The 20,345-nt window shown below is 47.4% G+C and overlaps 7 protein-coding genes across 7 annotated transcripts; 4 read left to right on the plus strand and 3 right to left on the minus strand.

Annotated features, from left to right (window-relative positions):
• Window positions 1–195: 195 nt before the first annotated feature.
• N7525_007624 (NPA1/URB1 family protein) lies at window positions 196–3,696 on the plus strand (the record flags this gene model as incomplete). The annotated part of the gene is made up of 3 exons (XM_002568032.1): window positions 196–349; window positions 403–3,311; window positions 3,373–3,696. The coding sequence occupies 3 exons, from the start codon at window positions 196–198 to the stop codon at window positions 3,694–3,696; spliced, it is 3,387 nt and encodes a 1,128-aa protein (XP_002568078.1).
• Window positions 3,697–4,854: 1,158 nt separating this feature from the next.
• Window positions 4,855–6,567, plus strand: N7525_007625 (uncharacterized protein; the record flags this gene model as incomplete). The annotated part of the gene is made up of 4 exons (XM_061214155.1): window positions 4,855–5,092; window positions 5,147–5,387; window positions 5,464–6,095; window positions 6,149–6,567. 4 exons carry the CDS (start codon window positions 4,855–4,857, stop codon window positions 6,565–6,567), a joined length of 1,530 nt encoding a protein of 509 aa, XP_061068586.1.
• Window positions 6,568–8,088: 1,521 nt separating this feature from the next.
• On the minus strand, window positions 8,089–9,991 carry N7525_007626 (uncharacterized protein; the record flags this gene model as incomplete). Its single annotated transcript, XM_002568034.1, has 3 exons — window positions 8,089–8,946; window positions 9,029–9,862; window positions 9,923–9,991. The coding sequence occupies 3 exons, from the start codon at window positions 9,989–9,991 to the stop codon at window positions 8,089–8,091; spliced, it is 1,761 nt and encodes a 586-aa protein (XP_002568080.1).
• Window positions 9,992–10,768: 777 nt separating this feature from the next.
• On the plus strand, window positions 10,769–11,948 carry N7525_007627 (putative zinc-containing alcohol dehydrogenase; the record flags this gene model as incomplete). The annotated part of the gene is made up of 3 exons (XM_002568035.1): window positions 10,769–11,630; window positions 11,687–11,782; window positions 11,833–11,948. 3 exons carry the CDS (start codon window positions 10,769–10,771, stop codon window positions 11,946–11,948), a joined length of 1,074 nt encoding a protein of 357 aa, XP_002568081.1.
• Window positions 11,949–12,911: 963 nt separating this feature from the next.
• N7525_007628 (uncharacterized protein) lies at window positions 12,912–14,325 on the plus strand (the record flags this gene model as incomplete). The annotated part of the gene is made up of 2 exons (XM_002568036.2): window positions 12,912–14,210; window positions 14,272–14,325. The coding sequence occupies 2 exons, from the start codon at window positions 12,912–12,914 to the stop codon at window positions 14,323–14,325; spliced, it is 1,353 nt and encodes a 450-aa protein (XP_002568082.2).
• A 1,052-nt stretch (window positions 14,326–15,377) lies between these two features.
• Window positions 15,378–15,917, minus strand: N7525_007629 (uncharacterized protein; the record flags this gene model as incomplete). The annotated part of the gene is made up of 2 exons (XM_002568037.2): window positions 15,378–15,686; window positions 15,735–15,917. 2 exons carry the CDS (start codon window positions 15,915–15,917, stop codon window positions 15,378–15,380), a joined length of 492 nt encoding a protein of 163 aa, XP_002568083.2.
• A 708-nt stretch (window positions 15,918–16,625) lies between these two features.
• On the minus strand, window positions 16,626–17,129 carry N7525_007630 (uncharacterized protein; the record flags this gene model as incomplete). The annotated part of the gene is made up of 1 exon (XM_061214156.1): window positions 16,626–17,129. One exon carries the CDS (start codon window positions 17,127–17,129, stop codon window positions 16,626–16,628), a length of 504 nt encoding a protein of 167 aa, XP_061068587.1.
• Between the last annotated feature and the right edge of the window lie 3,216 nt (window positions 17,130–20,345).

Below are 20,345 nucleotides of genomic sequence, written 5' to 3' on the forward strand. Positions count from 1 at the left end.
TAGTAAACGTCTCCACTGCCCAGGTGGAGGCTGCTGACACACCGCCTACAGATTAACCTGGCAGAAGAAGGCGGTGTATCCACACTTGTGTCCCGGGCGGGGAGGTCTTGACCAATCAAAGAGCTGGGAACGTCGATGGTATCGGAACATCTGAAGATAAAAAAAAAATAAGTTACAACACCAACCCATAAAATCATGTCGCACATCACAGAACATCCCTCTCGGGCTAAGAGAAGAAAGATTGATGATCCTAAAGCAGATAAACCAACTGTGACGTCCAATATTAAGTCTGCGGCTTCCCTGCGCGACCTGTTGGCTGTCCAGCAAAATGCCCCGTTGGCAAAGCAAGGTGAGACAGATCGCAAGCCATCTAAACCTACATCAAGACTGACTAGCATATAGGTATAATCAAGTTCAAAGAGTTCTTGGTGTCAATTGCACACACGGAAAAGGATAGCGACAAAGCAGAGAAATTGCGCATCCTCAAGGAGTATTGCGATAAGCAAATCACCAACTCCGGAAAAGAGAATGAAACCTCAGTGTGCTTTGCGGATATCATCCAGTCTTGGTCATTTGGCGACGGCAATAACAATGAGCCTTTGTTGACCAGTGTCCCTTCTGTTCTTGCGATCTTCCTCAAGACGATTTCGTCGGAACTCGAGTTCCGGGAATTCGGAATCGCCCTGTGCAAGCATTTGCTGCAGAAAGACCAGCTGAGATTGTTCAACCGCGGCCTGACAGCAACTAAGTCCAAAGAACACTTGATCTCACCATGTCTCCGTTTGCTTACGGAGATCGTGACCTTTGACGGAGGAGCAGTTGCACGACAGCTATACCTCCGGCGGTACATTACCTTTAAGAGACTAGAGGTATTCTTGACCCCCAATAAAGCACAGGAGATTTCGGAGGATGAGTTCCACAAGTCCACTCTCAGACGCAACGCTCAGCGATACCTGCTAGCGAACCTGAGGGTTCAGCATGCCTCCGAAAAGGGTGATATCATCGAACAGCACAAGATCACTAGATCTTTCCTTGAATATATCCGGAAGGATCCGCGGGATGCTGTATTAGAAATTATCAAGGCTATCGAGAGGGACGTGGTACAAGATTCCGCTCTGTCCCGCAAATCGAAGAGCAAGTTTTTCAACAGACACAACCTCGAACGACTGGTGACACTTTATGGTTATGACCGAGAGTCAGATGAGCCTAATGCGGGAGGAATAGTCATCGCCAATGAGATCCATCGAGTCATGATGAATGTGTGCAAAACTGCCGGGCTCGGCGTTCTCTTACCCGAGACCGGTTGGTATCCCGTCGGAACCGATCCAGAGACCTTGCCTGTTGATGATGATACCTGCATTGAGTTGGGTCTTGATTCCCCCGTCTATGTCGACAAATACAGAGAGTCAGTCCCCGTGCGGAATGGCTCCCTTTCATTCCTCATTCAGTGCCTCCGGCCTGATGTGGATAGTCTTCAGATTGAACTGCTGGTGTCAATTTTTAGGGTGGCACCAGAGCTCGTCGCCGATTACTTCTCGAGGAAGACTATGTTTATTTCGGACCCCAAAGCCACCCCTTCATGGATGGCCGAATCTGCTTTCCTTTTCTCAACTGTGCAATTGCCTGTCCCTGCAAACTGTGGTTGGAAGGATAAACAGCCTATCCTGCCGCCGCCGGTTTCCATCGTTATTGAAAATATTCTCCCTCGTCCCCTTGGCCAGAAGATCATGACCCGCTGCCTCAACCAGAATGCAGAGATTATCACTTTGTTCGCTGTGCGGATTTTGACCCTTGCGTTCACTAAGCTGCGAGCTGTCCTCAAAATCTTCCAGGCTGATCACGGCCAAGGCCAGCTATTCTGGAATCAGGCTTCTGCCAAGTTGCTTGCGGAGTTTTCCCGCCGGTGCCCTGCTGTCAAGGATGTCGTTGTCCTCTTCCGACGAACAGACAAGGAGGACCTGACCCAGCAGGAGGCTGTTGCAGAGCTCTTGACGTGTTACTATGAAGTGATGCCGGACATTGCTCTGGAGGAAAGTTTTGATGTCTCACTGGTCTTGGTGGATGTTCTCAAGCGACTGGAAACCCCAGGCGTTAGCGCGGATGATTCTGAATCGCTCCTGAGCCAGCTTCAGAGCATACTCCAGATCGCGCAGCAGTCCGCTTCATTGCGTTGGTGGCAAAAGCCAGCATCCATGCAATACTCACCCTTCACCTCGATTCTTAAGGTTCTCATGGATACTTCAGATAAGGAGTCTTCGCGGCGTATCTCTACCCTCCTGAGGACCGTTCTGGTTGAAAACTCTGTTCTGCAAAGCTCGCCACACGCATTTGCGTCTGTCCTGTCAAGCCTTGAGAATTCCGAGGCTGACGCTTTGCATTCACAGCTGGTCTTCTTTGATAACTGTGTCTCCCGTGTCGCCAAGAAGCCGGTTCATTACCAGGATTTGCTACAGTCATTATCTGAAGACATGTCTAAAAGTACTAGCGCGCTTGTTGCTGCCATTGTTGAGCAATGGCCATTCGTCGTCAAGAGCGCTGATGCACCCACGGAATCTGCCGTTGGAGCCTGGATCGCAAGTCTTCTAGGTAATCTGAAGCAGGCTGGTGAGAGCACCAAGGTACTCAAGGCTGCTCGGGATGCGTTGGTTGAAGCAACTGAGACCAAGAAAACCAAGTCCCTTCTAAAAAAGTCACTGAAAGAGGCAGATGATGTCGACGACGAGGACAAGATGGACATTGACTCTGGCTCTAATATGCCTAGTTCATCCAAAACAGCCTCTACCGTTGATCTAGATGATATCTTTGGTTTCCTGCCCACCGAAGGCACGACCCACAATGCCCTGAACAAATGGGAAAGAGAGGACATTGCCGAAGCAGTGGACCAGGGCCACATCGCCGAATTGATGCTCTGCCTTTGTTCTCAGCATGAGGAAGTCCGGCGACAGGCATTCGCCAGCATTATTCGCTTCATGGCTAAACTCAAGGAATCCACCTACGCCGAATGGCGCACGGTGTTTACTCTATCCGGCGAGCTCCTCGAAACAGTCAACAACATTGGCATGGAGAAGCCCGTCCCCTGGATTGTGGGCGAGTGCGCTTCAAACTGTCTGGCGGTTCTTACAGACCCCCTCCACAAGGTCTACGGCAAGGTCAACAAGTTCCTGCAGAAGGCACCGGCCTGGGAAGTCGAAAAGATCCCAACATACTGGGTCGACAAAATTCTCCTGCACGAGCCTGAATTGGATGATGGGTATTTTGAGGAGATCGACTGGCTCCTGAACCTGTTTATCAAGGCACTCCGCACCGAGGCTGTAAGTTGCTACCTTCTAGTTCTACGCTCCAAGACCACCATTACTAACACATCGACTATAGGATATGGAGGTTTACCGAAGAGCCAATGTCTTCGAGCGCATCCTTTCCCTATACCAGTCCCCAACCCTCGGCCCAGCAGCTCGTCGCAAGATCCTGCACATTGTGTACCGTGCCGCCCAGGTCGGTGGTAGTACTACCTTGATCACCCGTTCTGGTGTCATTAGCTGGATCCAGATCCAAGCTGCAGAGGCTAATGCGAAGGAGGCTCCTCAGCTTGCGGCACTTGCACGTGCTTTGTATGATACTTGTGACCGGGAGCGGGTTGATGGCTGGAGTAACGGGACTCTTGGGCGGGTCGTTGATGAGATTCAGGCGCAAGTCTGAGGTAGCGGAATTTGTACAATAGTAGATTAGGTCATTGGCGTTCTTGCCTTTCTGGTCATATGTGGGCTAAAATTGACTTCTCATCAACATGCCATTCTATCTTTCTACAGTATACTACTCCCCTTTGTCGCAGTTTCTCTTTGTTTGCACCGAAAACCTTGAACCATCTATAGCAAACAGAGCCCCATCTTCGGGTAACTTTCCACATTGTAATTTTGTCTGTACTTTTGGTAAAAACTAGTTTAAAGAGAGAAAGAAGATTTTGAATTCCCACTCGCCACTAGGACTACAATAGTGAGGTCTATATTATCGTCTTTTTAAATAGATTAGGCTAATACTACATAGCACATCGGATATAAAGATTAGTGCTACGAGAAGGAAATCTCTCGATTATTTAGGGCCTAGTTCACAGATCAGCGTCAGCGTCGCTAGGCACTAATACTCTGGGGCTCAAGCCATGTATATAGGAATCTTGAAACCAGTTAACAATAACAAAAAATGAAAAGACGAACGCACTGCGGACCCTACGAGCCATCTGTCTTAGTCAGTTCTTACCTAACGCTTCTACCAAACCACTATTCCAAGCCCTTAAACATCCAAAGACCGGGTCAGAACGTCGGCAAGTGCAATAAGGTTAAGGGATTCGTCACCAATATCCCCAGATATCCCCACCCCCGCAGCCGACCGGAGCGGGATCCGAGGGGGAACGAGACCCGGAATGGGACCCGAATGAGATCAATAACCGAGGGCCAACGTACTCGTAGACCATGTCCCCTCCCTTGGCATATACGCACTTGGCGAAAGAGACAGCAGCTGTATATAGTGGTATAACTTGTGGCTTGCTACTATTCTCGTTGGAAATGATTGGAGGAAGGATAGATTAAAAACAATCCCGATATTTTCCCTAGTTTACCAGAATCTGGGGTAGATCCAGGGGAAGAGTCTGGAGCAATGGAACTCCGATCTGGCCAAGTGGGCTCCAACTAGAATCCGTTGAGCTGATTAACCGAATTTACCCCATTTACATCTGGGAACTTTAACTTTCCCTCATTTTAGTATAAAAAACTGAATGGGAGGTATTTTTATTTCGCTAGTATCCTACCTGGATTCTCTATATCACTACCCCCACACCATAAGCGTTTGTCTGGCACCTTCACTATGGCCAATGCCTCCCGGACCCAGTCCTTAGCTGATGAAAAGGGCGTCGCGGAATACGAAGAAAATGTGATGGACATCGCTGCCGGAAGAGGCCATCTAGCCACGGATGAATATGGTCACGCCCTTGTGGAATTCGACAAGGCAGCTGAGTCGAGGTTGCGTCTGAAGATCGACCTCTTCATCATTCCCACGGTGTCATTGATGTATCTGTTTTGTTTTATCGATCGCGCAAACATAGGTGCGTATATTGCCTATCATCATTATCTGGCCCAGCTAATCACTGTTGAAATAGGAAATGCTAAGCTAGCTGGCTTTGAGAAGGACCTGGGACTCGAAGGACTTGATTACAACATCGTGTTGTCGGTCTTCTTTGTCTCATATATCGTCTTTGAGATTCCGAGCAACCTCATGTGTAAATGGATCGGGCCTGGGTGGTGGCTTCCAGGCATTGAAATCGGGTTTGGCATTTGCTCCGTCGCGACAGCATTTGTCAATAATATTCATGAGGCGTGTGGTGTTCGCTTTCTTTTAGGGTAAGTAGATAAACCCCCCGCAAAAATCCAATGTTCTCATATGAATACCGTGCGAATACCGCTGACCCTTTACCAGTCTCTTCGAGGCAGGATTGATGCCTGGAATCGCATATTATCTTTCGCGATGGTATCGACGGAGTGAACTTGCCTTCCGTCTGTCGCTATATATCGTTATGGCTCCGCTAGCCGGTGCATTTGGTGGCCTTCTAGCTTCTGGCATTCTGAAGCTAGATAGCTTCGGCTCTCTCTCGAGCTGGCAAATGATCTTCGCCATTGAAGGCATTGTTACTATCTGTATCGGTATTGTTTCATTCTTCACCCTAACCGATAGGCCGGAGACGGCGCTATGGCTCTCACAAGAAGAAAAGGATCTAGCCGTTGCGCGTATTAAGTCTGAGCGCGTGGCGACAACCGAGCTTCTCGATAAATTCGATACGGCTAAGATGATGCGTGGCATCTTTAGTCCAACTACGATCATCACGGCATTCATCTATATGTTGAATAATATCACCGTTCAGGGCCTCGGAATGTTCGCACCCACTATCATCAAAACCATCTATCCTAGTGCCGGGGTGATATCCCAGCAGCTACATACGGTCCCTCCGTATATTGTCGGTGCATTCTTTACTTTATTATTCCCGTTCCTTAGCTGGCGCTTCGACCACCGACTGATCTTCTTCGTTTTATGTGCACCCCTCATGATAATCGGTAAACTTCCACCCTATTATAGTCTCCAATCAAATACTGACTATGGTGGGTAGGCTATATCATGTTCCTTGCTTCCGAAGACCCCATGGTACGATATGGAGCGACTTTCCTGATCAGTAGTGGGTCGTTCGCGTTTGGGGCTTTTTGCGCGGCGCATGTCTCCGCCAACGTCGTTTCGGATACCGCGCGGTCGTCGGCGATCGGCGCAATGGTCATGTTTGGCAATATAGGCGGGCTTATCAGCACCTGGTCGTACCTCCCCTTCGATGGCCCTAACTATCATATCGGGAACGGTCTCAACTTAGCAACTTCCAGTACCACCCTCCTTCTGGGCGCTGGCCTGTGGGTCTACATGACCTGGGACAACAAGCGGCGTGATCGAGTGGATGTTGCTGCTGCATTGGCGGGACTTTCGCAGATGCAGATTCAGGACCTCGACTGGCGTCATCCTGGCTTCCGTTGGCGACCTTAGGTTCAAGTTCCCTTGTTGGTTTTGCGTTTTTGTCTTCGTCTTGGCGATCGAGGACTGCGGATATGCCCCTGTCTCAATCATGGAGCCGAGAGGCAGAGAGAGAAGTGTGACCCGGGGTCTACCGCACAGCAAATGATGATAAATTTTATCGTCAACTTTGACTGAACGGATGGCGATTGTGGGTTAAAAAGCATAATTTCTCCAAGGATTTAACTTGCAGCCGGGGCAATAAGAGGGTAGCTCGTCGATATGGTATATATCGGCTCTCAGTTCCCCAGTTATATTCAAATATCCCACACGGCCTCTTTTTAAACCTAAAGGGCGTAGTTTATGAGCGTGTTCTGATCTCGACGATCCTTAGATATCTTCCTAATGGCTTCTTCCCAGTGTATACAGTGGCTCGACCTGAAGACAATCATGAAGAAAAGGTTTGTTATGGCAAGCGTAACGGAATCAATCATTCCAAGGTTGTCGAAGAGCTTAACTCATAAACTTGGAGAATAAAACAAAAAAGCAAAAACATACAACAGTGAGGATTCGCTGGTGGTCACCCACCCAACTACTAACTCACCGGCGTGTGGCTTAAGTACGGCTGAGCGGACGGGAAGCCCTGTTTTCCACACCCTATGGTCGTATGTGATAGATTATGTGTGGAAGAGACTTATATGGAATGAGGTCATAGGCGATGGATAGCTGGGTAAGTGTGCTATAGACAGGGCGAGAATCCTGTGCGACCACACGTCTAGCCTTAAAGAGTTTAGTATTATCGGAAATGGTCTCCCGGCTAGGATCTTTGTTTATGGCTTTTTGTCTAAGAGAATTGCGATATGAAAAGAGTAAAAGAAAAGAAAAGAGCTAACTGGTTCCTCTGAATGGTCACTGATTGTCCTGTATTCTTCATTCTCCGAACTCACTCTCACGTCGAACCCTCCTTATCCACAAAGCATCTGTCACTCATAGAATCCCGCAATGTAATAATCATCTGCACGAGCTTCTATGGATAATGAATTCGACATACAGTATCCGAAAATGGACATAGACGTATATACGAATACGAATACAAACATAGGTCACGGTAGATTAGGGTGCAAACATCTTAATATAACTATCACACGTGATAACTAGTAAGAGAGGGAAAATACTAGCTTATGCTGGAGCCAAAACGGTTATCCTAAATGAATTAGTATCAAGGTATAGAAATTGAGACTAACTAAAACCCTTGAACACGCCATACAGATTCAGCAAAAGGCACTAATTCCTGCTGCCTGTCATTATCTACACAATGTAACTATTTCAAATTGTAGATATTGTTACCATATATATAGTAGCCACCCAGGCTGCATGTATTTCCCAATCTTCGTAAGTATGTTTGATATGGGACAGCGAGCGACCGGACAAGTGAGGTATATGTTAGGTCATAGAAGACGTCCTATATGGAACCACATTCAGGGGAGAGCTCCAACAGTCAACTGCCAGATAGTTGAGTCACCGCTTATAGGTAATGTTTCAGCCGCGAAGGTCTCAAGAAAGTTCAACACTGTCATGCATCCGAATCCGCCGAATGACCTCCTCAACGTCGGTCCAGATCCTTGCTCGGTTCCGAAGTCCCTTTATCCGGGGCCAATGGGTCCTGATCTGCCTAAAAACGCGATACCAGTTTGTGTCGCTCTTGGGTAGGAGCCCTTGGTCGAGCATCGCATTGGGCCGAGGCAGTAGATAGTCTACCACCTTATCGGGGGACGTGGCATACTCATATTCATCGCTCAACACTGCGGTGTACCGGCATTTAAGCTCTTCAACGGCCTTCACTTCGTTCGCGGTCATGGACGTCCAGGGAGAAGGGCTATGTTTGATTTCGCCTTCCTCCCAGGCTTCCCATAGCCAAGGCATTTGTCCTCGCACAATCCGATACCAGACATTATTTGTTAGATTCATAAATGCCTTTGAGGCTTGGCGAAGACTCATGATATCCCCAGAATCCAAGAAACTGACAACGTGCAGCCGCAATTCTGGTGGTAGAGCGCTCAAGCGATCTGTGTGGTTATTCCCAAGCAACACAGCATCCGCAAGGTGCATATCAAAATCACCCTCCTGTGCCGCATCCAAAAGGAAATCGGTTAGCCCGACTATGTGCAGAGGGTTCGCAACAAGGTACGCTGCATCCGGATCATGCATCCAGACTTGCTGCTGTGCATTAGCGACATCCGGGTGCCTTGGAAAGTCATCATCGGCGTCAAAGCTGCACTCGGCGTTTCGCCAATTAATCAGCCCAGTGATATTGACCTTGTTCCCGAAATGGATCTTTGACTGCCGCGAGAAGATGTCAAAGCACCATGGATGAAAGGGCATGGCAAGGCCGGTTGAGCCAAGTCGTTCAGGCTGTTGATTTTATTTTAGGATCAGCGTTAGGACATACTGGACCTCCAGCTCCTTGCACGTGGTGTGCCAGAAGGTAACTTACGTGGAAATTAATGGTATCCGCATCCCAGATCCCCTTCACGCCACCCCTTGCCGGACAGACAAGCTGGAGGCCTCCATCGCGCGACTCCATACCATCGGAGAGTCCTGAGAGGAACCACTCTTCAAAATCCTCCCAGGGCTCATGCAGTCCATCAGCCTGCCACGGCCCATCCTGTGCCAGGCTTTTATGGACCAGAAACTGGACGGCCCGGCAGCCGCGCATTTCCGCGAGAGAGATCCCGGAGCCCGGGTAGGCGTCTGCCATGGCGCATTTGGGGCCCGGAAGATGCTCGAGGTCCTCGAAGGAGTACCCGTCTGGTGGTGAGTCACATGGCAATGGGACTAAGATGTCCTTTTGGAAGGAGACGGACGTGGATGCGTAGACAAAGGGGGCGACGGGTTCGCCAGTGAAGTGGCTTTGGTTGTAGATTGTTTGTGTGAGGAAGTCGCGGTAAAGTGCCTCTTCCTCCTCCTCCTCTTCTTCTCCGTCTTCTTCATTCCCAATCGTATCTCCATTATCCGAAATATGTAAAGAATCATCATCAATGTCACCCGAGTTCGACTCGTGTTCGGGGTCATATTCATACAGTCGATCATAATCTTCGCTCTTGGGCACGAAATCTGGGTCAGTAACCGGATCATGCTCCTCCTCCTCGGGGTCTATAACAGCCAAAGCACAGCCCCGCTTCAGGCACTCGCTTTGATCAAGATCCTCAACAGGCTGCTCGTACCCCCACAGGGAGTCGCCTCCAAATCGCCATGAAGCGACATCAGGTTCTCCCACCTTGCGTTTGCGCGCAATGTTGAAGCTCACGCCGCAGAACTGGCAGCGGGCCTAGATTATAGCTGTCAGGCTGCGTGCTTTGGGTAGTAGTAAATGATAAGAACGCGGTACCTCTGACCATCCTGTATGCTTTATTAGTTCGTTCTCGGGACATTGATAACGGGAAGCGGCCTTACCCATATTTTCCTCTTGTGGATTGACCCCTGTAAAATAATATTCGGGACACTTGGGGTGACTGAATTTTTAAGATCGCCGGAGTTAGGTAGCATCTGTGCCTGCAATTAGGCACTAGGTCCTGTAGTATGTTTCTTCTCTTCACTTGAATATATCAAAAGGAAAATGGGGGATGGTAAAGGCGTGCCCGAACTGAGCAAAATTAGTAGGGCCTTGGCGCTTGGCGAAGTATACATTCCCCTCAGTCTCAGAACATTGACTTGAATAGCTCTTCTTTAATCTCTCACGACCATTTTCTCTGATCCTATATTGGGTTAGCAAGCTGAACCCTCACTATAATAATTCTGACTTTGAGCGCTGAGTATAGCCTTCTATCCCACAGAATCATCCAATGATTCACTCCACAAAGCCCATCGGCTATCGACCCCCATTATAAGCCAGTAAGCTGCATATGGATCTGTGGTCTCGTGCATAGTTCTCGACTTAATATAGTGGCCCCCCGTCAGCATCGCTCGTCTGCCTATCGGTTACAAAACCCGTGAACCCAACTAGGTAGTCACTAGTCGCCTTTGCTCACATATTCATGTATGCCGCTTAGGTGTGCTTGCATCGTCTGTTTGCTCCTAGCCGACGGCAAAGCGCCTATAAATGGAAGCCAGCAAGATCGTTCAATTTATTCATTTCCTGTTTTCTTTTTTCCCTTAACTTACTCTTCGACATCCTTGATCTCCCCACAGCCCTTAAACATTTCCTAGTCAACTTGGGTTTAAAGGGCCCGCAAATATGAAAGCCGTTATCTATACTGGCGATAACAAGATCGTAGTAGAAGATCGTGCAAAACCAGTCATTTTGGAGCCCACCGATGCTATTGTTAGGGTGCTGCATACCACAATATGCGGAACAGACCTGCACATTCTACAGGGCCACGTTCCATCATGTACACCAGGCCGCATCATCGGCCATGAAGGAGTCGGCATCATCGAGACTCTCGGCGCCGCTGTTACGAACTTGACCGTCGGCCAAATGGTAATCATCTCCTGCATCACCAGCTGCGGGACCTGCCATTACTGCCGCAAGAAGATGCCCTCTCAATGCGAATCCGGCGGTTGGATTCTCGGAAATAAGATCGACGGCACCCAGGCCGAGTATGTTCGCATTCCTCATGCTCCGTTGTCGCTACATGCGCTGCCGGAGAGCATCGATCAAAAAGTCGCGGTCACCCTGTCTGATACTGTCCCGACTTCTTATGAATGTGGGATTCTGAACGGTGGGATTCAGCCCGGGTCAACTGTGGCGATAATAGGCACTGGCCCGATTGGTTTGATGATCCTCCAGATGGCGAGGAATCTGTTCGGTCCGTCAATGACGGCGGTGGTGGGGAGGGGTGCTCCCAGACTTGAGACGGCCAAGTCAATGGGTGCTGATCATACGTTCAGTATGCTTGATGGACAGGATGCCGTGGTGTCTTCGGCTCTAGCAGTAACCAAGGAGCGAGGGTTCGATGTGGTTATTGAAGCAGTGGGGACGCCAGAGTCTTTCGAGACAGCGCAGGCTCTCGTAGGCGCTGGGGGCACTATTGCCTCTCTGGGTGTCTTTGGCGAGTCGTGCGAGTTGCACTTGGAAAAGCTATGGAACCGCAATATCTGTACACTTCCCAAGAGTCCTCCCTGCGCTGGTCATTACTGATTATCTTTTCGCTAGGTTTGAGGACTCGGCTTATTGACGCTATTAGCACTCCAGATCTGCTTAAAATGGTGGAGGCTGGTGGCATCGATCCTAACTTTTTGGTCTCGCACAGTTCGTATGACAGTATCCTTTACACTTGTTGATGCTAATCATAATGGCAGGTTTCGCATTTGACGATATTCACAACGCCTATGAAGCATTCGAGGCATCTTCGAAGCATGGCGCCCTGAAGGTGGTAGTAACCATGTCTGGGCTTAGTATGAATGGTTCTTCTTGATCTCCTCATTATGTTTGCTATATTTTACGGGGTGCGGCTATAAATATCTGTATTCCCGAACGTTTGCCAAGTAAAGTCCCTCCCCTTATATAACATAAAAGCGTAGAGCGAGAATTGCACACCCATGGCGTCGTCTAACCAAGTTTTAAAGATAGTTCTAAAGTATTTTATTATTATTAATATTTATACCAATTGGAATACACACTAGCTTCCTATTTAGGCAATCACATCGAAGGACCTAAGAATGTATGTTTGCATTGTTTGCTAAAATAGTCAGCAGCATGCACGTGGCAAACCTTAGGACCCACAAAGCTTGATATTTTTCCAAGGTTCTTCACGAATTTTCCCAACGCGTGCTGCTGAAACACACACCATCCTTTCAATAATCGGCCTCCTCAATCAAGACATACGTGTGATCGAACGTAATCTGACAAAAATTGCTTTCAAAATATATAGTTGTATAGATTCTCATAGTGTATGGGAGTGACCCAGCGGCCTTCAACCGTTCGAGAATTACTATCCTACATAGTACGGGGTTTACTGTAGTTCTTTTGACTTAGCGGAAATTAGGTTATTAAGCTTGTCCAAAAAAATATCTTGCGACGAGCGAACAAATCAGAAGCACATGACAGCCTTATCCACAGCTGCTCTTTGCATTAGACTGGTGAACTTGGTATAAAAGACGTACCGAAGAGGAAAGGCCTTGCGTATTCCCATGCAGATGGCGTGATCGCAGAGGACCCGGTGGGGCCAAATCGGGTGAATGTTATAGGAAGTTGTTGGGAGTTTGTGGGCGTCTTTCCAAAGTTATGTCCGATAAGGTAGGTAAAGTCCGAGATTCGGGATCTTTTTTTTTGCCGTGTCTTACCCCTAGACGTGTCCGAAATATCGAGAGACGTTCTCCTTTTACCTCTATCGTGGTCCTTCCTAACAGCCTCACTGTTCGACATCCACCGCCATTAAATGTCAGTCAAGAAAGATGTCGAAAAGATGTTCCCCGGCGACGGGGAATTGACCGAAATGTGTGACCGGGACCAGGAGATATATAAAGCAGGTATCCAGAAGTTCAATCGTCTGGGATGGAAGCGCCTCACGATCGTGTTGATCGTGGAGGCGGTGGCACTGGGATCTCTTTCGATCCCGTCTACGTTTGCGACTCTCGGGATGGTGGCGGGTGTGATCTGCTGCGTTGGCCTCGGCCTCATCGCTGTCTACACTAGCTATGTTATCGGTCAGGTCAAAGTGAAGTTCCCGCATATTTCGGACTACCCCGAGGCAGGCAGGCAGATGTTCGGGCGATGGGGATATGAAGTTCTCTTCGTGATGCTGTGCTTGGAATTGTTGTTGTCTGCTGGATCCCACTGTCTAACTGGGGCGATCACATTCGCAAATATCACTGGGAGCAACATTTGTTCTGTGATTTTCGGTTTCATCTCGGCTATCATTCTGTTGCTATTCGCCGTGCCCCCGTCTTTCTCTGATATGGCTATTCTCGGTTACATCGATTTCGCCTCAATAATTATCGCCATCGGAATCACTATTATCGGAACTGGAGTGGAGGCTAGTAATTCGACTGGCCTCCAAGCTGTGAATTGGTCGGCTTGGCCAAAGGATAACCTTACCTTCTCCGAAGCATTCATCGCCCTCTCCAATATCATTTTCGCGTACAGTTTCGCTCTATGTCAATTCTCCTTCATGGATGAGATGCATACACCGACTGATTTCCCTAAGTCCGTTTGGGCCCTTGGTCTGACTGAGATCTTCATCTACACTGTGACTGGCGGACTAGTGTATGCCTTTGTCGGCCAGGACGTTAAGAGCCCCGCCCTATTGTCTGCTGGTAGCCTTCTCAGTCGGGTTGCGTTCGGTATCGCCCTACCGGTCATTTTCATCAGTGGTTCTATCAACACAGTCGTACTGGGTCGACTAGTGCACGGTCGCATGTTTAAAAGCTCCAACATCCGGTTCATCAACACAAAGATGGGATGGATAACCTGGCTGGTTGTCGTCACAGTCCTAACGATCCTTGAATTTATCGTTGCACAGGTCATTCCATTCTTCAATGACCTACTGTCCCTTATCTCGTCGCTATTCATCTCCGGTTTCACATTCTATTTCCCGGCTATAATGTGGTTTATGTTCATCCGGGGCGACGAGACCTCAATGGGCAAAAAAATAGTTTTCGGCGTACTCAACGTCTGCATCCTGTTCGTTGGCCTAATTGTTCTAGGTGCTGGAACATACTCGAGCGTTGTTGATATTGTAAGTTTGATAAAGTTCCTCCCATATTGTTCTGCTTGTGCGAATACTTACCCACGAATAGATCAGGTCATATGACGATGGTACCGTCGGAGGACCCTTTTCATGCAGTGTCTAGGCATTATTGTTTTGCATAGCGTGTGTGTGTGTGTATATATATAGACAATATAGACATTTTTCGATTGTAATATAGACGATATACAGATAGTTAGCCTCACAGATTGCAAAATACACTAAGTCTATAAAGACAGATAAGATCAATATAATACAGCGGAGATATTGTCTAATGCCAGGAGGAGTAGAACAGAAAGTATCACGCGAGCACCTGAACGTGGTCTTAATATATATCCACGACAACCGGTATACAATAGGAGACTTCCGCGTAACTATATCTTATAAACTTCGTTCTTAGCAGAGCGATCTCAACAAATCAAATGAGCTAAAAGATAATAAAGATATGACCGTGATAGCTTTGACCTACAATGCAGCCTGGAGACATATAGTTAGCAAACGACAATCAGAGTGAATGATAACAGACGATGATAATAATCTTTATCTGCTGCCATAGAGCCTATCGAAATAGACTCATAGGAAACAAAGCCTGGGAAGATCTAGCAAAAAGCAAAGATCTATCACAAACTGCATGAAAGGCTAGGGACGTTCTAACAAATCAAACAAGAACCAAAGCATGCAAAAAACATACAACAGTGAGGATTCGCTGGTGGTCACCCACCCAACTACTAACTCACCGGCGTGTGGCTTAAGTACGGCTGAGCGGACGGGAAGCCCTGTTTTCCACACCCTATGGTCGTATGTATCAGGCTACCTGTGTGAGGGGATCATAAAGTATCGTAAAGTAACAAGTACAATACATAGCTAGTGGTGGAGGTGAACAAGGAGAGTGTCGCATATGGTGACTGTTGCCTTGGCCAAAAAGATACACACCTAAGGATGTGCCCAGCTTACCTGGGCACCTGGGCACCTGGGCAAGGACACTCGCTTACGTCAACCACACCGCCATGGATCTACCTAGGTACTAATATGCCTTCTCTACTTGGTTAATAACTTCATTGAAGTCTTATCCAGGTATATTGCGCAAGTGGTGCATGGTCATAACAGAATGCACAGGTGATTTTCAAGGATTGAAGTTGCAGTCTCATTATGTCTCTCTCACAACTGATATGGCGGAAGCGGCTCATCAGTCACTGGAGGCGGTGGTGAAGAAAAAGCAGCAGAGGCCTGAGGATCTTCTCTTGACGGGGTTATAATCTTTCCCGTGTAATTTGGATCTCTTCTTTCAAACTCAAACTCCAATTTCTGAAGGTAAATTGACCTGATTGATGGCCGTAAGCGGACAATTCTTGTACAATACGCTTCCCACAGCGCTGCTGAGTCCCGGAAATCGATTTGTACAGTGAGGTACTCTGTTGTCTTTTTCATTCCACTTCGACCAGCGGAGGGCTGAAAACCTATTCCTCCCTGTAATATAGTCAGCTTGTTGCGGATAACTATAAGAGAGACACCTACATGTCGTTCCACGCTGACTGCATGACGGCTTTGATTTCCGTTGACTCTTGGAGCTATAACGACTTCCACTCGCACTTCAGCACGTTCAGTCCGGAAGGTTTGGCTGTGTAGGAGTGTTATGGAGTTAATAAAGTCGAACGCGTCCAACCCATTCTCATCTGTGTGGAGGGTGTAGATTGGCATTTTCAAAACGACATTTGCACGTTAAAAGAAGAATACGAAAATATGTGAGAGGAATCGGCTATATTTCGAGGTGGCTTGTCTGCCTCGTGCGGAGAAACGCGCCAAGGCGCCCCAGTGCCCCGCTACATGTTTACCCGTTCAAACGACAGGTATAACATAGAATCTGCCTTCTCTCGAAGCTATTCAACTTCATATAGCTTTGTTGGCACCCGTCCAAAAAATCAGCACCCTTACCTTCACCTGACTCCATTCCTCCAGTCCTGCGAGGGTATTATCATCTTGTGCACAAGGATGTGCAAGCGCTTTGGTAGCTCGGCAGTACTGAATCTGTACCAAAAAAGGTTGCATCAGTAATGTTGCTGGAACTAAGGTCAGGACCATCAAATAGCAAGCTTTCTTCTCCTTCACTTTTCTCTGTCTATATACTGCTCCCACTGTGGCGTTCAAATAATTTCCATATGTGGATTTGTTTCCAATCATACTTCGTCTCTACTCTGGCCAGATAACCGAATTAACCGGCAAGGGTCTCTTTTGTCTGACTTGAATAAGAGTTGTTCTATCACAAAGACCACACAAGACAAATACGGAAGCTATCTTTTTGTTATTTACTAATGCACCTGTGGAGAATAAAGTGGTGAAACCGTTTTCGACCATGCTATAGAAGCCATAAGATAAGAGAGTGACATGGCAAAATTGTTTAAGAGGCATCTAGCAGCCGCAACCCCCAGACGCCCCACCCCTACCACAGGCGTAGGTGGTAGTCCCGCAGTCATTGTATGTACTGCATTTAATCCAGCTGCCCAGCCCGGCCTTGTACGCAGTCCAGCACCATTGACCGTTGTCACCGCAAGTCTTCCAGCAGTAGCCCTTGGAGCAGCCGTAAGGCGCAGCAGTGTAGCACGCGTCAGCAGCTCGCTCCTCCAGGCCACCAGCCTCGATATCAGTTGGAGTTTTTTTTTCATCGGAGGGAGCATCACCTTCCTCGAATGGAGCAAGAGAGGCTTCGTCGAGGAAACGCTCGCGGCCGTGAGGGTGCTCAACGCACTTGCGAAGATCGGAGAGACTAACACCCTCAGGAAGCTTGTGAGCCTCCATCGACATGACGCCGCCGAGGTTGCTGCACTCGTCAGCGGCAGTGGCATCGGGAACAGCAACAGAGAAGGCTGTAGTGGCGCAAGTGGCCAGAAGGATGAGGCACTTGTTCAGTTGCATTGCGAAGATCTATGAGTGCAGTCAATATCTTGGTCGAGTTATCACAAGAGACAATTGTTCATACGTACAAGTCAATCGGAGACACTAAAGGTAGAGTTTGAGAAGGATGTCTTGGGGAGGTGATTGAGATGTAGAATGATTGCTTCAACAGTGACAAAGACCCCTTCTTATACCCTTTCCCCTCCGCCCTATAGAGCCCTTAGCCAACCCGAGGCTGGCAATTGTATGCGCGATTTTCTTCGCAAGGTCACATTGCAGATTTCATAAAAATGCATCGTGTACTCCGTATTTGCTATGATATTGACACCGTCCATCTAGGGGAACTAATCCCGAACGAGTGAAAGGACCAATATGATCTCAGTAGGGGTTCCTTTTCCGACTTCGGGAAAAGCTTTGCCAACGTCAGCAAAGTGGGCTCTAATGGGCTTATTCCCGAGACCCTTTTCTAGGCGAAGAGATCCAATTGGCCATGTCTTACGAGAATGGGCCCATTTCAGGTGCGGGCCGGAAAATCTTAGTCCTAATAGGCAGAAAGCTTATATAGGCAATGACTATTGCCCCGATGTAGTAAATTGGCACCCGATAATTCGTTCGGAGGGTGCACATTCTATACCATTTCTTATTGCCCTTGACATCTTCCGGTAGCCAGAAGGATATAAGAGTTACGGCATGTCTTTACGAATCTCACAAGCTAGTAACCTCTTCACTGTTAATGTGTTTTTAATGGACACGACTCCGCGGGCTCACCAAATATTTGGGGGCCATGTAGTGTTGCAAGGCTGTCACAATGCGCTGCCACTTGAGATTAGAGTGGAGACTCGACAAAAAAAACTGAAATCGACTGTGATTACCCGCATAAGTACTCCCCTGTTGTCAGCACTGACATAGGATCTCGGCTTACCTACTGGAATTACTCCCTAGGCTCTACTTTATTGCAACAAGTCAGTGGTCGGATTTCTTTATTTAGAAAATTGATACTTGAGGCTACGAACTGTAACCTTCGAGGTATGAAAGCGCACGTCTCATCGTCACCTGGTTCCGTCCTTCCCATCGTCTGCCAGGCTAGTATTCTTATATCTTAGAGACTTAACTAGCTTGTAACAAGCAACTACCTCGCGTTAGAAGTGTGAAGACTTACTTTGCATCTGCGCACGGGGGTCTGGCCCTTTGATACTCCGCTAAGCGACATTAGGGGAAAGATCAGCGGATCAGCGGGGTGGACACGGGAGGACCTTAATTGGTGAAAATTATGAACTTCGCTAACTACTTTGAAGCAGTGCTCCCAGTTGACCTACACACATCTATCATGGTAGGCCGGTTCGTAGGATGGATTCCCCTCCCCTCCCGACCCTTCGCCGTGTACTATATGACTTCTATCTACCCCTGGGGCGTCTCGGGCCCTAGAACAGACCCTTGGCAGTAGATCATCACCTGTGTGTACGGCCCCCACGGTTTGAATATCCATGAGGATGGGGCCGTAAAATGGAGTTTCGAACTAAGGACATCAGGCGGAACCCGCCTCAGGGTATGCGTGCCTATCCCTGTACTAGTGCCGGGGATACCACCGAATTTAGTATATGTGAATGAAGGCAATAGCGTTAGTGTCGTCTATAATGACCTCGTCCTCGGTATCAACCATACTGAAAATCATGCCACCAATGAACTTGTTACCTTTACGCTTTACAGAATCAAGTATTGGTGTCATGTCTAATATACAGACCGTTTAACATTTGAATGGAATGTACTATAATAAACATAACTATGTGGTTTCAGGTTAACAAATGGGGTCACGGATAAAGTTATATATATTGTAGACTGTAGATATGCGTGGACGTTGAAGCAAACCCTGCGCTGTTAGTAGAGTGAAAATTTCACACATCAATCTTTAAGCAGGAAAGATCACGTCCTGGTATAGTTCGGGTGACGACATGTGAGTAGTTCGAAAAGTAAATGATATATGATGCTATATTCAAAAATGGATACTTCAGAGACATCTTAAAGATCCTTTGGACCTAATTAGAGCCGATATTACATATTACAGCCTCCACTTCCATGGTCGGGAATTTGCTGGTTAAATATGCTCATTGTTGGCTACCCTACATTGGCCTAAGGCTGCTCGTATATTATGTTTACCAGCAGTCCTCTGGCTAGGCCCATGTCTTTTTTCTAGGTCTACTATGTTTCCGGCTATAAACCTATCCCGCACTTGAACTGATACATACGACCATAGGGTGTGGAAAACAGGGCTTCCCGTCCGCTCAGCCGTACTTAAGCCACACGCCGGTGAGTTAGTAGTTGGGTGGGTGACCACCAGCGAATCCTCACTGTTGTATGTTTTTCTTTTTCGTCTTTTGTTTTCTTTTTTCGACTAGAAAAGTCAAGATGTCAACGTGTTAGAATGGAAACCAACTAGTTAGCGATCGAAGTAGTGCTACATTGCAGCAGGATCAGGTGACTGAATATAAAGTTACAACAAAGGACATATTCAGTGAATAGAATTCATACTATTAGAGAAGGGGTAGAAAATTAATACAATATATGAACGAGCATTCCCTAAACTGCATGTAAATCAAAATAGACCATTGAAGCATCCCTGATGTGAAAGATATATAAAATGTGAGAGAATGCCAGACAATGTTAAGAGCTGTGCTTTGGTCAAGAAAGTATATTGGCGTAGGATATTCTTTCGCGGCCTTTAGGATCTCTCCTCTTTGGTGTAAGAGGGCTGCGGCGAGGCCTAAGTATTGTTGGTTGTGTCTGGCCAGACATATCATTAGATCTGATCTCGGCGAATAATTGTGACATACGACTTGCTCTGGGGTTTGTCTACTCTAGCGTATTTTGTCATTACCTGGGCCGAATTCTTCCAAGACTGTTTGTACAATGATGTAATTGCTTAACAAGCACAGTTTGATATGAGCGAATGGATTATGTAGCTAGATGTCACCAAGGAATCTAACAATATCAATTACTTCCTAGAAACATCCATCGCTTTGGAAGAAGTGTTCTCAACTTCACATTTACACATTGCTGTGGGCACTTTATAGCAACAGGCCTATGTTCAACTGAGAGTAGTCTGAGTAGTCTTCACATTTCTTTGTTTTCCCATACAATGCAGAATATGTACACCTTGATGCATAGTTATATATTTACTAACATAGCTTGATGGAAGTCGATGGTATGGGATATATTGAATATAAGAGCGAACTAACCTGC

Source organism: Penicillium rubens, assembly GCF_028828025.1.
Source record: "Penicillium rubens strain IBT 27055 chromosome Unknown utg000003l_segment0_segment0, whole genome shotgun sequence".
Classification (NCBI taxonomy): Eukaryota; Fungi; Ascomycota; class Eurotiomycetes; order Eurotiales; family Aspergillaceae; genus Penicillium; species Penicillium rubens.